We start from the raw sequence: 16,853 nt of genomic DNA on the forward strand, positions 1-16,853 counted from the left end.
AATAGATTCGTCTTATGATAATCTAATTGCTACGACCTTGACCTCAGCCAGCTGACTTGAAGAAGAAGACAAGCTTTGCACAGGCGGCAACGCACTTGCTCAAAGACATTACAGCAAGTCTCAGTATAATCTAGCGGTAAGTATTTTGAAATGGGATGGCTGGGTCACATATTAACTTATCGAACTTTTAGTCAGATTCAAAGGGATGCATGTTTCTTCATCCCAAGGTAGGGCAAAGCCTATACGCTAGACAAGTTCAACTTGCAAGCCAAGAAGTCTGGGCATCGGCCATTCGGCAACGCTCCTTCCAATTGGAGTATGAAGTTGTATTACTCTATGGACTACAATTGGGTAGTTGTTGAGGGGGAAGTGAGGTTAAAGCGAGGTTCCGAGACAGTGTCTCACTCTCCCTTCAGCTGCAAGAATGATGGTAGCCTTGACTTGGGCGGTGAATTATCTTCTCAGGGCAAATTTGACCGTTGGAAAGCCAAGAAAAAGGGTCCTCGGCATTCTGGTATGAATGCATTCACTGATACAGACTGTTGTCCTGTCACTTCTAGTCATGATTTGCCAAGCCGGCGACAATAGAATTATTCTTGTTTAATTCCCCATTAATCTTAGGACATTCTTCGCACAAATACGAGTTTAGAGGAGGCCAGCGCATCTAAAATCCACTGCTAGAATATGCATAACTGAAACATTGTCGAGGGGTTTGTCTCTCTCTCTAGAAGTAAATCCCTCTCCGTACTGACCGCCTCCCTAGAATCGCCCTACTGACACTTTGATCCGGGGAAATATCGAATTTCCCCAATTCCAAAGCCCCGTTCCCCAGGTTCCAGAACGGGCCTTCGGTGCCTGGGGAGGCGAGAAAGGGACCCGAGTTGAGATTACCATACACAGTCAAGGGGGCTCTCGAGTTGGGAAAATCGAGTATAAGAAGGTCCTCAACTTCCCTCCAAATCAGTTCTTCAGCGCAACCAGCATCACTCTTTTACAGCTCGGTTGCGACTGACACTCTTTACTAACCCACTCGACATTCACTCTTTTCTGCAATTTGTTTTTATCCAACTTAATACACTCTCTTTCCCGTGATCTCTATCTCAGTCCTTCAAGATGAGATACTCCCACGCTCTGTCCGGTCTTTTGACCGTGGCCATGAGTGCTTCTGGCTTCGCCCAGATGACTCCTCCTGGTACCACCACTGAGGACTTCACCACCTCCGGCGGTATGAACGTTCCCACTTCGGTCACCAGTGCTCTCCCCGACACTGCCATTGACACCACCACCATGACCGATACCATGACCGATACTATGACTGGTACTATGACCACTATGGTCAAGCCCACCAAGACCGCCAGCCCCGAGGTCTGCTGCTACCAGTGTACCACTGTGTATGACGAGTGCTGTGCCATCCCTGGAGCTGACATCGCTGTCTGCAAGACGGCTTACGCTGTCTGCCTTGGTTACCTACACCCATGGGACGCTGTTCTTACGTCAAGCCCTCGACTGCAGCACGAGCCTTACCCTCCCAAGCACGACGATTACAAGTGCGTTTGTGGCACTGGAAGCTGCTTCACCCCTGATATCTGCGCCTACGAATGTACCACCGTTTACGACCAGTGCTGTTCCGTTCCCGGCGCTGATATCGCTATCTGCAAGGAGAAGTACACTGTCTGCCTCGGTTACAACCCATGGGACATTGTTCCTTACGTCAAGCCCTCCGTCTGCAAGCATGAGAAGCAGTACTACATTGACTACGAGTCCAAGTATGACGAGCACTACTTCTACGAGAAGTACAGCTCTTACTATGAGTCTGGTTCTTACTCTTACTCTTCTCACGGCACTTCTTCCTACCACGAGGGTTACTACACCGCTGAATACTGCTGCCTCGAGTGCACTACAATCTACGATGAGTGCTGCGCTGTTCCTGGTGCTGATATTGCCATCTGCAAGGAGAAGTACACTGTTTGCCTCGGATACAACCCCTGGGACGTTACCCCCTACGTCAAGCCCTCTGTCTGCAAGCACGAAGAGTCTTACTACAAGGAGTACGAGACCAGCCACGGAAAGGACTACTACAACTCCAAGTACGACAGCTACAGCCACAAGGAGGTCGAGGTCACTGGTGAGGAGTGCTGTATCCAGTGCACAACTGTCTACGATGAGTGCTGCTTGAACGGTGACGTTGAGGTCTGCAAGAAGGAGTACATTGTCTGCCTCGGTTACAACCCTTGGGACGTTGTTCCTTACGTCAAGCCTACCGTCTGCAAGTCCATCAGCTCTGGTTCTCACACCAAGGGTGGTGACTACGGCCACAAGGAGGTTGATGTTACTGTTGAGGAGTGCTGTGTCCAGTGCACAACTGTCTACGACGAGTGCTGCTTGAACGGTGACGTTGAGGTTTGCAAGAAGGAGTACATCGTCTGCCTCGGCTACAACCCCTGGGATGTTGTCCCTTACGTCAAGCCTACTGTCTGCAAGACCGTCACTTCCGGTTCCAACTCCAAGGGCGACACCGGCTACCACGGCAAGGGTGATACTGGTAACCACGGTTCCAAGTCTGGCTCTGAGGAGGAGTGCTGTGTTCAGTGCACCACTGTCTACGATGAGTGCTGCTCCATTGACGGCCACGACATTGAGACCTGCAAGAGCGAGTACACCGTCTGCCTTGGCTACAACCCCTTCGATGTTACCCCCTACGTCAAGCCTACTGTCTGCAAGCACGACAACTATGGCTCCAACTCCAAGACTGGTGGCGACAGCTCCAGCAGCAACAGCAAGTCCAAGACTGGTGGTGACAGCTCTAGCAGCAGCAGCAACTCCAAGTCTGGCTCTGACGAGGAGTGCTGTGTTCAGTGCACTACTGTCTACAAGGCCTGCTGTGACGCTTCTGGTGCTATCATCGAGACCTGCAAGGAGGCCTACTCTGTCTGCCTCGGATACAGCCCTTGGGATGTCACCCCCTACGTCGAGCCTACTGTGTGCAAGCACGGAAAGCCTTCTGGCGATGATGTTGTCATTGTCTCTGGCGGTGACCGTGTCCGCCCCGTTCTGGCTCTCATTGCCGTCGGTGCCTTCGCTCTGCTCTGTTAGTATTTCCCCCGCCCCCAACTCCATCGTCAACTCAGACTAACGCCTTTTCAGAAATGCATTGTACCTGACCTGGTGCACGCGCAATTTTCGCTTCGAAGTTCTATTTACACTCCGTTGCATCTGGGGCTCCCGCGTCTTCACTTCTTACCTTCTTAGTGGGCAGCCTGTTCTGTGCAGTGGATGTTTACCTTGTTATCTTTCATGATCTTATGTTTTATGGGTGCCTTTGTCGAGTATGTGGGCCTAAAATAGTTTACGATAGAAACGTATGTAATATCGACGACTGGATGGAGATTCTCTGTTTCGCAGTGATCCTTGGGGCTTTGGGGAACGATTTATATCCTATAGTCTTTAGACTCTGTGTTCGGAGGTCAATTCAATTCTCTATCAGCTACTTTGCGTCATTTGCGAATGGTGAAATGGCTGTGTCATCCAATTGCTTTGTTCATTTCCTTTTACTTTTCTAATGGTCTTTTCCCCCAATCCTAATCCCTGCTCAGAGTCATCTAATGTAACTGTAACGCGTAATAAAGTCAATTCACCCTTTGTTGAACACGCAGCATCTGACCACAAACTCGAGCGCAACGCTAAGCCAGTGGAGAATTGGAAGATTGGGGGGAAGCTCGAAACTTGTGTTCCCCGGATTTACTCAGAGTGCAGGCGGAAAATATTAATCCACCAAAGACATGCCCTGGCAGCGATCTAGACGTGACTATAAATCGATCGATATAACCCTGCTATACTGATTCGAGTCAACTGTTATGGGTATGCGGCAATGGGCTTGAAACGGCCGAAACCAACAGCGGAGCTTTACACTCCGGGGGCAGAGAAGCTAACCCCCAGATTGAAGTGGCATTGATCCTTGACAAAATGGCCTCGTATTTTCGTCAACGGCTTTTCTCCACCAATCATTTAAAATGACTACGACGCTGAGTTTAAGGTTTAGGGCTGCACTCTACTATACATGAGAATGCATCAGAAGATGCAAATATCAGGGGTGTTACACGCGGCCATGATATATAAGTCCTCCTTCGGCCACTGTCACATTCGCTTACCCATTGGCCTGCCTCGATCCCTTCTGACCTACACATCACAATGAAGATCTTTGCAACACTCAACTTCGTCACTGCGGTGCTGGCTGCCAGCCGAACTACTGCACCCAGTGGATGTATCACGGTCAAGAAGGGAGGCCAGTTCGGTACCATCCAATCTGCGGTCAACTCTCTTTCGACCACTGCCTCGGGATCCCAATGCATCTTCATCGACCAGGGAACCTATAACGAGCAGGTTCTTGTTTCTGCGCGCAACGCCCAGTTGACCATTTACGGATACACCACCGACACAAGTGGCTATGCTGGTAACAAGGTCACCATCACAGCGAAGAAGAGCCAAGCAGATGGCCTCAACAACGACGGAACAGCCACACTTCGTGTCAAGGCTGCCAACTTTAAGCTGTACAACGTCAACGTGGCCAACACTTATGGACAGGGCAGCCAGGCTGTCGCTCTGAGCGCATATGCCGACAGCGGATACTAGTAAGCATCATTTGGAGTATTTATTAAAGCTTTTCTGACTCTCTTATAGCGGTGTCGCTCTCACCGGTTTCCAGGATACCCTCCTCGCCCAAGAGGGTTACCAGCTGTACTCCAAGTGCATGATCGCTGGTGCCACTGACTTTATTTTTGGTCAGCGCGCATCTGCCTGGTTCGAGAAGAACGACCTTCGCGTCGTCTCTGCTTCAGTCGGCTACATCACTGGTAAGTTCGGTAACAGAAAGCTTCAGAGGCATCGCTAACGAACGTAGCCAACGGCCGAGACTCTGACTCCAACCCGTCCAACTATGTCTTCAACAACTGCAACATCGCCGCTGCTGCCGGCAACAACGTCGCCAACGGTGCCTACTACCTTGGCCGACCCTGGAGAGAATACTCCCGTGTTACATTCCAGAAGACCAGCATGAGCGCTGTTATCCACCCCGCTGGATGGTCGATCTGGAACAAGGGTGAGGAGAACACTGGCCACGTTCAGTTCAGCGAGTTCGGCAACACAGGTGCTGGCTCTACCGGTGCCCGTGCTTCATTCTCCAAGAAGCTGAGCTCTGCTGTTTCCATCTCCACTGTCCTGACATCCAGCTACGCTTCCAAGGGCTTTTATGATGCTTCTTACATGTAAGAAAATCACCTGTCGAAGGAGGAGCTAGGCTAGTAGATGGTCCTATTTGTGCGTTTTATCACAAGACGCCACTATTCATTATACATATTGAATTCAAGTCGTTGACATAACTCGGTCACATGAATAAAACTTTGATAAATTTTGAGTCCTTGCAATATTCAATCTCATGACTATGTGTCACGCCCAGTTTCATTATTAATTTTGTGGCCATATGACAATGTTTATGAAACAAGACTCCGCAAACCCCTTGTCTACTGGAGGGATTTCCGAGCAAGATTTTCCACGAAACGATGAGAGATTGATGAGATCAGATCGATAGAAAAAGAAAAGAAAAGAAACATATTTATTCTCGGTACTTGGTGTGTCAGGTTGAGAGCGTAATCTCAACCCACTGTGGCAGGTAGCTTAGACTGAAAGTGGTATAGTGATACAGGATCCTTGTAAGTTTCTTACGCAAATAATCCGATTTAGTTGTTGTTCCAAGTAAGAGCATTCCATCAACAATGTATCTGCGTCGCGGATGGTGGGATGGTGCGTCGAAAATGAGCTGTGTTTTGAAGGTATCACGACATCAATAACACATAGCGACCGTGGTGTAGTGGTTAGCATTAACGCCTTCCATTCAAAAGGTAGCGTTAGAGAGGGGTTCGATTCCCCTCGGTCGCATTTCTTTTTCCTCTGGGATGCTGTGAATGTGTCTGTATCTATGTTTTGTTCATGGTAGGTGGCTGTTTTCTTCGCTGTGAACACACGCTTCGTTATGTCTGTTGAGCGTTTGACCAGCAACTTTGAGTAGAAGACTTGCGCATCATTGGCTCTGTAGACCCGCTTTTGTATGGCATATGCTATGTTGACCAATGTCCTTGAAGCTGGGAGTTGTGACAATAATCGCCCATCAACATATCGAGACGGCCTACTACTTCTGTGTCCTTTGTTCCTTCTATGAGAGACTTGACGTATCTCAGTTAACTGATAGCTGTCCCGCTTTTGGTACATCCTGATGTGATCCTGAATCTGACCTAACTACGATCGGTAACGTTAGACTAATGGCTTGCCAAGTTGACATTTGTGATACCACCACCTTCGGGCATGTCTTCATATCTTTCGAGTGCGTATTAAGAGCCAACTGGGAATTACTCATGTCAACAGGGACTTAACTCTCATGGTTTCCAAGTCCTCCACAAGGGATTCTGCCAGTTGCGATATGGCGCAGAGTCTAGTCTCGGCGAAGCTCAAGTCAAGGCCAGTGCTTGTATCTACCAACAAGAACATTATACCTTTCAAATGAATTAGTTTTTAACTTACGATAATGACTACAAATAATTACCATATATGGAAGGTGTCGATGTTGACAGATTTCTAGCCTCCGCCTTTCAACGATCAGACCCACTACGCCCAACCTCGACATCCGCCCTAGCAAGACATGATGTGGGCAGATCGAGGTCTCCTTGTGAAAACGACATGTTTAGCCAGTCATTTTAGCAGCGTGACTCTATTGAAAGCCACACTTTACCACCCCGGTTGGTTCATGCATCTCAACTTGATCTAGCTTCGATATAGTCACGCCTTGGCTCAACATATAAACCACACGATACTCACAAGTAGATTTACTACAGATATACAAACAAAACGATGGTCTAATGTCCGGGTAAAGGGTAAAATTGATGAGTATGACAAACTATTATCTAATGGTTACCCCCATTTCAGCTTTATCGACTCCACCATATTCGCCTTTCAATGACAAGATTGTCAATCGCTCCCAGACACCGAGAATCTCCGACCATGATTGACTATACTTATCAATCGTTCCGAGTCTCGCTATGTTATCCGGATCAAAATGAATAAAGAGATCTCTCGTTCCGCTTGTCCTCTTGGTTACTTGTTCTCGCTTTGGCAGACGACTCTCCATCTAGACCATGATGGACTTGCACATTAAACCAGACCCTCAACAAGAGGCCCACGAGTCAGCGCCTTCAACCAAGTCTTTTCAACACAGTCCCGAAGCCACGGGCACAGAACTTGAAAGAGCTCTTCATGGCCGCCATCTCCAGTTTATCGCCATAGGCGCCGCCGTCGGCACTGGTCTTTTCATCGGAACAGGAAACGCCCTGGCGACGGCTGGTCCTGTATCGCTTCTCATTGCCTTTATCTTTGTTGGAACGCTCTTGTTCTCAGTCATGACAGCGCTTGGCGAAATGGCAGCATATATCCCTGTCGCAGGCGCCTTTACTACATACGCGACGCGCTTCCTCGACCCCACGTTTGGCTTCGCTATGGGTTGGATTTACTGGTTCAGCTGGTCAATCACTTTTGCTCTCGAACTGACAGCGGCCGGTTTGATCATCCAATACTGGGAGAAGGACCTTAGTATCGGAATTTGGATCACTGTGTTTTGGTTTCTCTTCACAGCAGCCAATTTCATGCCTGTTCGTTGGTTTGGAGAATTTGAGATGTGGTTCTCCAGTATCAAAGTCATCACGATTATCGGGTTTATCATTTTCTCAATATGCGTCAACGCAGGTGTTGGAGACCAAGGATATATCGGGTTTAAATACTGGAAAGACCCTGGTGCGTTCAACGAGCACATCGTCGAGGGTGACATTGGACGATTTGTTGGTTTCTGGTCGGTTTTGATCACAGCAGGCTTCAGCTACCAAGGGTCCGAGTTGGTAGCTATCGGAGCAGGCGAAACGAAGGATCCCCGAAAGACAATTCCTTCAGCGATGCGCTGGACCTTTTGGGGGGTGTTTTCCATATTCATTGCCACAGTCTTCTTCCTTGGTCTCAATATTCCTTCAACCGAAAAAGGCCTCCTCAGTGGGTCTCATGACGCCTCAGCATCCCCTCTCGTCATCGTCACCCAGCTGGCCGGAGTTCCAATTCTTCCATCAATCCTCAATGCAGTCTTGTTGACTGCTGTCTTGACTGCTGCCAACTCGGACGTGTATTCCAGCAGCCGAATCCTCATCTCGCTTGCTGACTCGGGCCATGCACCCAAGTTTTTGAAGAAAACGAACCGATTTGGAACGCCATATAATGCTGTGGGTGTTTGCGCAGCAGTTGGGTTCTTGTCATTCCTTAACCTGTCGAACAACGGCACTGTTGTATTCAACTGGTTCCTGAGCATTACCTCTGTTGCCGGGTTTATAGCCTGGGCTATCATTTCCCTCTGTCATATCCGGTTCATGAAGGCTCTTTCGCTTCAAGGTATACCTCGTACTAGCCTACCCTATGTTGCTCCTTTGCAGCCATATCTATCTTGGTATGGTTTGTTCTTCAGCACTTTGATCATAATCACTAGCGGATTCGAGGTATTTATTGAGTGGGATACCAGCAAGTTCTTCACGAATTATATTAGCTTGATTTTGTTCCTTGTTATGGTTATTGGTCACAAGTTGATTTTCAGAACCAAGACGGTACCACTAAGCGAGATGGATCTCATTACTGGAAGCGAACTATAATTAGAGATCTAGATTCATGACATACATAAGAGTCCTTTTTATAGCACGATTTATTTTTAACGCGTTTGATCTATCAACATCAGGAGCGGACAATTTATTATCAGCAATAATTATTTGAACCGGGTAGTCTCTATAAATCTCCCTCAAGCTATGTCTATCAACTTACAAAAATAAATACACGATAACGCTTCCCCCCTGTTTCACCTTGATACTATACGATACTGACCACGCGTCATCGACAATCTCCCTTTAAACCTATTCGTATTTCTGTTGTCTGTCCTAGTGATCAGTGTCCACCAAGACTTTACGAGTGGAGGGGTCCTGGTACGGCACCACCAATCAACGCGACGTATCTAATGCCGAAGAACCCGTTGCTGAATAAGCAGATTGTCCCTGGTATCTTCCATCAGATCGGGTTTAGGTCTGTTTGCTTCTTGACAACAAGTCACAAGCATCAAAGATCCTGCTAGACAGGACGGCATTGAGATGTTTGGTGGCGCGTTGAGTCAAATGGCTATACGGAAACAGCTGTTGCTGCTCAGTCTTGCCAGCATCTTTATTCCTGCTGTCTCGGAAGCGTCGGGCCTAAACCGCTGTCCCGATTATGTTGCTAGTCATGGTGAGTTATATCGCGAATTCTTTGTTCACCAATATTAATAAATATCGCAGCGCCTTTAGTATGGCTGCACCCAGAAGATCGCTTCATGCCTAGCGATCTCGCGGCTCATATCTCTAACACAATCCCCAAACTCGATAGACAGCCAATCAGCGGCTTATCTTCGTTCGACCTAGAGAATCTCGGAGATCTCAATGGTTATGGAGGTGAAGAAGTTGCACTCACTTCCAAGGAGGACCCTTTAACATATCCAACTTGGATTTTAGGCGAGGCGCCCGATGCCAAAGGGCAAATCCACAATTCTGTGCCCTGCGCTGTGATTTTGGTTGAGAAGAGCGACATAGATGTCGACGCTTTCTACTTCTACTTCTATTCATTCAATGAGGGACCAAATATCACTCAAGTACTGGAGCCAATAAATCGCTTTATCGCAGGTGACCATTTGTCTTCCGGGATACACTTTGGCAATCATGTTGGAGATTGGTTAGTGAGCTCCGTACCGAAACAGACACCGGACTGACATTTCGTCCTAGGGAACACAACATGGTCAGGTTTCACAACGGTACCCCCGTTGGTGTATACTACAGCCAGCATGTTGATGGCGTTGGTTTCAAGTGGGACAGCTCAAAGATCAACATTACTGATGGCAGAGTACGTGAACAAGAACCACCATTGCATCTTCGGGATATCCACTGACTGAAAACATAGCCTGTCGTCTACAGTGCCGCCGGTTCTCATGCCAACTATCCATCAAGAGGGTACGCCATTCCATTTCACTTGATTGTAGCCAATACTTATCATACCATAGGCATCAGATTCACAATGCAGCCTTGTTCGATTACTGCGATGAGGGCAAGATATGGGACCCTGTCCTATCAGCCTACTTCTACCGCTTTAACCCCGATACCTCAACCATCACACCGATAATCTCTCCTCTCAAGCCATCCGCGACGAAACCTGCTCAGAACCTGACCTCGTGGTTCGACTTTGTCGGTCACTGGGGAGATATCAGGTACCCAGATTCCGATCCACGTCAGAAAACAGTTCCGCACTTTGGCCTCAAGCGATTCAACTCTGGGCCCAATGGTCCACGTTTCAAGCATCTTGTGCGCAAAGGCTTGGTTCGCGATCATCCGCGAATGACGGGCTGGAAAGAATGGGCTGTCAGTATCTTCATGGCATGGTATCCGTGCTGTATCAGAGGCTGGAGATTATGGAGATCGTTGGGTATAATAGCTGTTGCGTTGTCGCTATTTGTACTTGCCCTCATCTTTGGAATCAGGAAGTATAAGACTTTGAGGCAGAGGATGGCCTACACCAAGCTTGGGGGTGATGATATAGCTATGAATGAATTGGGGAGGCAGGAAGAGTGTTTGGTATCGTCGGATTCCGATAGCGATGACGAGGATGATTATAGACGAGATAGATGCGAGGCGATGATGAGAGGATAGATAGATCAATTCGTGCGTCCGATAGAAATTACATTGCAATATGTAGTTTTTACCCAGCCATTTTAACCACGACATCACTCGACCAGATCAAAAAAGGTCAACTGCACTGTCAGTTTCCAGTGCTGAGACGAAGATACGCGGCAGATAAGGTGGTTACATCCAAATGTCCTTACGACAGCAAAAAGATAACATACAACAGCGGGGATTCGCTGGTCGTCACCGACCCAACTACTAATCCGCCCCTTACCAGCTTGACTATGGGAGAGCGGACGGGATCCCGTATTTTCTGGTAGGTATGGTCGTATGTATGAGATTGACGACTTATTGTACCATATATAGGCTGTTGTTTGAATCTGCGACAACTTCCTGTCTCATTGGGCAAATCGATGTTAGCCTTCAGAGCATAGCAATGTTTACCTTACCGTACTGAGTTGAACGCCTGAATGACTATTGAGTAATCGTTCGCTGTTCAACACATAACTTGGTTGCTAGTCTTGTAGATGTCACGGGAATTTTATTAGTGGCTTCATTTGCACCATGTGATGTTGTTTGAGTACCCCAACTTCCATACTGATATTTACCTAAGCAAGCGAATGAGGACGCTAAATATCGGGCCCCAGGGTCCACAGGGTGCCTCCAAGTTTGAAGGACGACTAACGTTAAACAGAAGGAAGTGATATAGCTTGTCATCTTGTGAACAACAAAGACCTTGTAAATGCCCTGCTCTGAAGAATATCGGTTGCAATTTGATGGATCCACGCTTTGGGCTATTTTGAACTATCTGTCTTATTTAAAGCTGTTGTCTTGGGACTATCACTACCGGTCAGCTCCATCTGACATATGTATTACTTGCGTACAGGTATTGTCACGAGTCTTGGCTGCTGGTTCACCGTATCACTTGACATGACACAGTAAAGGGCGTTGGATTGCGGGGTCTAGTGGTTGGATATCATCGGCTCGGCTTCAATAAAGATAAGCCGCGGACGATCTGCACCCGTAACCCCGCATGACATGATGATTATTGGAGACTCTTATCAAGTCTTTGAAACGCTTCTTAATAAAAACCTCGTCTGTACTTTACCTAGACATCTTCACATAAATTTCATTGTAAGCACGAATTACACAACTCGACTTTCCAATATTGGACTCGCAGAACTAACTCCTCACTAGATCATAGAACAACCTAGACAAGATGGCAAATTACAAAGAAACAGTAGCAGCAGCACTGCAACAACGTGATACCGGCCTCGCCAAGGTCGAGCCCAAGCTCCAAGGTATCCCCGATGAGCTTCCTCTCAACTCTCAAGACCTCCCCAAAGCAGTTTTGACTGCACGTGAGATAGAGATCACGGAAAAGTACACTGCAGTTCAACTTCTAGACGTCCTTCGCAAGAGAGAAATCAAGGTTGAAGAAGTGACTCGTGCATTCTTGAGGAGAGCCGCGTTAGCCCAAGTTGCGGTGAGTGGTCTCTATCAACGATGGGACATGGCACTGACGATCGTCATGGTAGACCAACTGCTTGGTCACTCTTATGTGGGATGAAGCTATTGAGCGCGCGAAATATCTCGATTCACTACCTGAGCCCAAAGGTATGCTCTTTGGCTTACCAATCTCGGCCAAGGAACATCACGGAATGGTCGGAGAGAATGTCTCAACCCATGCGTCTTTTGTAGCATGGATCAACAAGGCCCATGGATCCAACCTGCTTTACGACGATCTGTATAACGAAGGCTGTGTATTTTACGCACGAACTACACAACCTCAGACGATCATGCATCTTGAAACCACCAGCACCATATATGGACGAACTGTAAACCCATTCAACCGCGATTTGACAGCTGGCGGTAGCAGTGGAGGTGAAGGAGCCCTCCTTGGGTTCCGAGGAAGTATCTTGGTAAGCGGCTGTCCTATAAAGCATTTCTTTTTGCTGACTGAATAGGGCGTTGGTGGTGATATCGGTGGCAGTATTCGTTGTCCAGCAGCCCATAATGGAATCTACGGTTTCAAGTGAGCTCCTCCCCTCTCAATTTAATGTCGGTATATACTGACAGAACCACAGACCAACTCTCAAGCGAATCTCAATCATGGGTGCACGATCAATCATGGCTGGAAAAGAGACCGTTTCTTCTACAGCAGGTCCAATGACTGTCGACCGCGAGTCCCTCGAGCTTTTCATGAAGGTAGCCCTAGCATCCAAGCCTTGGCTCCTCGATCCTTCTCTTACCGCCAAGGAGTGGACACCATACAAATTCGACCGACCTCTGAAGATTGCCATTCAGTGGTGGGATGGTGTTGTACAGCCCCATCCGCCAATGACCAGAGCTTTGAAAGAGGTCGCAGAGGCTTGTCGTAAAGCTGGTCATCAAGTCGTAGACTGGGACTGCGAACCTTTGGACCACGCCAAGGGCTGGGAAATACTCTCAGCGTTGTACTGGCCCGATGGAGGAAAGGAAGCCCTAGATCTTCTCGAAGCAGCTGGAGAACCTGTTCTGCCTCTGACCAAGTTTATTATCGAACAACCAAGCGTGAAGAACATGAATATGCACGAGTTGTGGCAGGTAAGTGTAATATTGTGAGTTTTTCTGACCAACCTCTGACACTTGATTTAGCTTTGCACCAAGCGAGAAGACTACCGCGCCGCGTATGCTCGCGCATGGTCCTACACAGGCAAAGAAGACGGCAGAGAGGTCGATGTCATTCTGTGCCCACCTTATTTCGGAGCAGCATCTCCCCATGAACAGTCACGTTACTGGGGATACACCGCTCAGTGGAATCTTCTGGACTAGTAGGTCTATTGCCCGGAGACTCAAGTCACTCACTGACAGTACTATAGCCCAGCAGCAGTTTTCCCGGTGACAACAGTTGATCCATCCAAAGACCCCAAGGATGTCAACTATGTACCCAAGAACGATGATGATAAGTTTGTATATGACCAGTATGACCCTGAGAAATTTGCCGGTATGCCCATCAGTTTGCAGGTTGTTGGGCGAAGACAATATGATGAGAAGGTTCTTTCCGCGCTTAGAGAAATCGAGCACGCAATGGGAAGGGAGTAATTGCATTAGAATAGTCTTTATAGCCCCCATCTATCAATTTTGTTTAATAGCTTCACAACTCTGTAACTAACTAACAATCTTGGGAGTAAAAAGAATAGTCAATTGCGCTATGAAGATGAAGTCATTCGAAGGATCTGTGAGACTACTATGCATTTCCACCACATTGATCGGGGCTACGCCAACCTAATGTAACCCTCTGACTACTCATTGTAAAGGTTTTTCCTAATTATAGTCCAGCAGCTGATCAATAATCATTATTATCAAATAGGTATCCATGGCTATCCATAGCTATTGGCTCAATAAATAACTCATCTTGCATATACCCTTCTCTGGCAGCACGCGGACCTCGGTCACTTTGGTGGAAACGGTAATAGAGTCAGCCCTAACACATGCACTGTTATTAATTATCCAAGCGATATGCCTTGTATGGTGCTCTGTTCGACAGGGACCTTTGGCCTATTTAGGCAACTCTCACATAAGACGGTAATTAGGCGGTTCCCTGAGGCAATCATCAGCCCTGTAAAAAAGAAACAAGTGGGCTGGCCGACTAGGGTAAGTCTCTGGACTTGCTGTATATATTGTTGTCCAAAAGACACCAGTTTTATGTGACCTCTTCCGCTTCCACTTCGTCTATGATATTGTTCCAAACGCAATTTGCATCGGTTCAACCCCCCCGTTATTTATTGTCTTCCACAATCTATCCATAACACCTTTGTCAAACATGCCTCAACCCAGAACGATTCTGATATCTGGCTGCTCGGATGGCAGCCTTGGTTCTGCGTTAGCACTGGCTCTGAAGCCACACGGATGGCGAGTCTTCGGATCAGGCCGAGATCTTTCAAAGTTAAAATCCCTACAAGACGCTGGCATCGAATGCATACAAATGGACGTCAACTCCACTGAGTCCATTTCAAAGGCAACAGATGAAGTCAGGAAACTCACTGGAGGCTCACTGGATGCCCTAGTCAACAATGCCGGCACTGGATACAGTATGCCCATCCTCGACGTCGACCTAGACAAGATCCATGAGGTTTTCGAACTCAATGTCTTCTCCATCATTCGAGTAACCAAGATCTTCCTACCGCTATTGGTTGAATCTTCACATGGCGCCATGCTTATCAACAACACATCTGCTTCAGGACTACTCTGTGTTGGCACCCCATTCCAAGGCGCTTATGCAGCATCCAAGGCAGCAGCAGTCAGCTTGACTGAGAGTTTGAGACTTGAACTTGGCCCTTTTGGTATTCGAGTTATCAACCTGTTGAGTGGTGCCGTCAACTCAACATTCTTTGCCAACGCGCCCGAGGCCAAGCTCCCAAAGGACTCTATTTACAACATCGCCAAGGAGGAAATTGAATCAACAATGGCTGGTAACATGCCAGGGATCGTTAAGCCAGATATCATGACGTGGGCAAAACAGGTCGCTGCTGATCTGACTCAACGCAAAGTACCATATCTGGTCTCCAGAGGCGGCTCGGCAGGAGCAGCACGATATGCCACCCTCTTTCCAATGGGTACCTTTGATAGCTTGACCAAGAAAATAGGAGGGGTTGATGTTCTGGAGCGCAAATTGGAAGAGCAGAAGACAAATTCCAAGACGAAGTGATAGTTCGAAACCAAACGTCCAGGCGAGTATTTTTAGTCTATTAACCATTTGAATAATGCTTATCTTTATTTCTTACGTTTGGGCCTCCACCTTTTGTGAATGTCGTCTATTCGTCGATAAGATCCCTAATCATCCGCCTATAAGTAAAATTCCAGTGTTGAAACACTCTTCCATTCGCTCCAAGATGCACCCCGGCATCCCACTCTTCCACGTCTTCTTCGTCCTCATTACGACACACAAACTTGTCCATAACTCGCAATAACCGCTCCAAGTGCCGACAGTCGGACGAGTGCGGTCTTCCGAATACGATAGCACCCTTCAGTTCGATGCCATCAGCCAGACTGTATTGATGCTTGTCGTCCAAGTATCTCTTGCTATATTTGGCGAAGGCGAGGAATTTCTTAGCGCTCTTCCGGTAGCATGCTCGAGGCAACCGCTCTCGCAACGTCATGACTACATGGCTCTCAAATGCCGAGGTCAAATAGTCCACCATCTTTTCATCGTCGAGTGGCACTACTGCCGTCTCTGAAACTACGCAGGGTTGAGTTTCCGTGTTGCTTCCCACACTATAGCGAAACGGTATCCACATAATACCATCCAAGATGGTTCTGATGTCGTGTTGACATATCGTTGATTCCAAGAATTTCGATGTGGTCTCTATCCATGACTTCGTGGCTAATAACTTAGCAACAGACTTTATGCTTTTCGGATATCGAGTAATCCTTGAGAAGGCATCGATATTGATGGGCATCATCAGAGTCTTAACGTCCTTGCTGATCCATATTAATTCGTCATATGGCCATGGTATAAGGAACCACAGTTTATAGCTGAGTTTCAAGTATGAGCCTGCCGCAAACGTAACTTCCCGAGACTCATAGCAAGTCCTCAGCAGCGCATTCGGGGCTCCTGATGTCTGGAGAAGCCTGTAGTTCCTCTTATTTGTCCAGTCCGATTGCCAGATGTTGTATGCGGTGTGGACGTCCTGTTGTCGTGGAGGGAGAGCAGCGTTCCAAATAAGTAAACGGATCTCAGTCGGGAGTTGGGAAAACAGGGTGAAATTCTGGGCTGGGGGTTTCTCTATTCCTAAAAACAGGTCACGCCAGCCGGCTTCTATACTCATAGCTACGGTGTTTATAGGGTGTAGATGGCTGTAGCGGGAAGTAAGCTGAGTATAATAGACGAGGATTAGGATGAAAGGTGAGAAAGCTTGACGAGGAGCGATGTTAATAATAAATATATGGTGTCCTTTTTTATTTTACATTCTAAAAAAGTAAGTAATTATATTTTATGAAGCAGAACTGCAGGCCTTATCAGGCAAAGAATCTTCCAGCGCACATTTCCGTATAATTCTGATCTTATCATTGGTTTTAGGCAGAGCCACAGTGATTGAACACTAA

At 47.5% G+C, this 16,853-nt stretch overlaps 7 protein-coding genes and 2 non-coding genes across 9 annotated transcripts; 7 read left to right on the top strand and 2 right to left on the bottom strand.

Annotated features, from left to right (window-relative positions):
• Positions 1–1,113: 1,113 nt before the first annotated feature.
• Positions 1,114–3,093, top strand: FGSG_12439 (uncharacterized protein; the record flags this gene model as incomplete). The annotated part of the gene is made up of 1 exon (XM_011324014.1): positions 1,114–3,093. One exon carries the CDS (start codon positions 1,114–1,116, stop codon positions 3,091–3,093), a length of 1,980 nt encoding a protein of 659 aa, XP_011322316.1.
• Positions 3,094–4,188: 1,095 nt separating this feature from the next.
• FGSG_03406 (pectinesterase precursor) lies at positions 4,189–5,265 on the top strand (the record flags this gene model as incomplete). Its single annotated transcript, XM_011324015.1, has 3 exons — positions 4,189–4,628; positions 4,678–4,850; positions 4,898–5,265. The coding sequence occupies 3 exons, from the start codon at positions 4,189–4,191 to the stop codon at positions 5,263–5,265; spliced, it is 981 nt and encodes a 326-aa protein (XP_011322317.1).
• A 584-nt stretch (positions 5,266–5,849) lies between these two features.
• Positions 5,850–5,931, top strand: FGSG_20605. Its single transcript has one exon. It is a non-coding gene; the product is annotated as a tRNA-Gly (tRNA).
• Positions 5,932–7,181: 1,250 nt separating this feature from the next.
• On the top strand, positions 7,182–8,726 carry FGSG_12440 (uncharacterized protein; the record flags this gene model as incomplete). Its single annotated transcript, XM_011324016.1, has 1 exon — positions 7,182–8,726. One exon carries the CDS (start codon positions 7,182–7,184, stop codon positions 8,724–8,726), a length of 1,545 nt encoding a protein of 514 aa, XP_011322318.1.
• A 510-nt stretch (positions 8,727–9,236) lies between these two features.
• Positions 9,237–10,793, top strand: FGSG_12441 (uncharacterized protein; the record flags this gene model as incomplete). Its single annotated transcript, XM_011324017.1, has 6 exons — positions 9,237–9,345; positions 9,484–9,507; positions 9,609–9,825; positions 9,876–9,993; positions 10,051–10,100; positions 10,151–10,793. The coding sequence occupies 6 exons, from the start codon at positions 9,237–9,239 to the stop codon at positions 10,791–10,793; spliced, it is 1,161 nt and encodes a 386-aa protein (XP_011322319.1).
• A 187-nt stretch (positions 10,794–10,980) lies between these two features.
• FGSG_20026 lies at positions 10,981–11,096 on the bottom strand. Its single transcript, XR_893021.1, has one exon. It is a non-coding gene; the product is annotated as a 5S ribosomal RNA (ribosomal RNA).
• An 880-nt stretch (positions 11,097–11,976) lies between these two features.
• FGSG_12442 (uncharacterized protein) lies at positions 11,977–14,056 on the top strand. The gene is made up of 6 exons (XM_011324018.1): positions 11,977–12,252; positions 12,305–12,688; positions 12,734–12,801; positions 12,854–13,352; positions 13,404–13,579; positions 13,628–14,056. The coding sequence occupies exons 1-6, from the start codon at positions 11,986–11,988 to the stop codon at positions 13,848–13,850; spliced, it is 1,617 nt and encodes a 538-aa protein (XP_011322320.1). The 5' UTR covers positions 11,977–11,985; the 3' UTR covers positions 13,851–14,056.
• Positions 14,057–14,571: 515 nt separating this feature from the next.
• On the top strand, positions 14,572–15,456 carry FGSG_12443 (uncharacterized protein; the record flags this gene model as incomplete). Its single annotated transcript, XM_011324019.1, has 1 exon — positions 14,572–15,456. The coding sequence occupies one exon, from the start codon at positions 14,572–14,574 to the stop codon at positions 15,454–15,456; it is 885 nt and encodes a 294-aa protein (XP_011322321.1).
• Positions 15,457–15,562: 106 nt separating this feature from the next.
• On the bottom strand, positions 15,563–16,576 carry FGSG_03403 (uncharacterized protein; the record flags this gene model as incomplete). The annotated part of the gene is made up of 1 exon (XM_011324020.1): positions 15,563–16,576. The coding sequence occupies one exon, from the start codon at positions 16,574–16,576 to the stop codon at positions 15,563–15,565; it is 1,014 nt and encodes a 337-aa protein (XP_011322322.1).
• Positions 16,577–16,853: the final 277 nt, after the last annotated feature.

Source organism: Fusarium graminearum, chromosome 2, assembly GCF_000240135.3.
Source record: "Fusarium graminearum PH-1 chromosome 2, whole genome shotgun sequence".
In the NCBI taxonomy this organism is placed as follows: domain Eukaryota; kingdom Fungi; phylum Ascomycota; class Sordariomycetes; order Hypocreales; family Nectriaceae; genus Fusarium; species Fusarium graminearum.

Coding starts and splice junctions, on each gene's coding strand:
- FGSG_12442 (XM_011324018.1), top strand. CDS start 11,986: ATGGCAAATTACAAAGAAACAGTAGCAGCAGCACTGCAACAACGTGAT. Junction 12,689..12,733: donor GGTTCCGAGGAAGTATCTTG/GTAAGCGGCTGT, acceptor CTGACTGAATAG/GGCGTTGGTGGTGATATCGG. Junction 13,580..13,627: donor CAGTGGAATCTTCTGGACTA/GTAGGTCTATTG, acceptor ACAGTACTATAG/CCCAGCAGCAGTTTTCCCGG.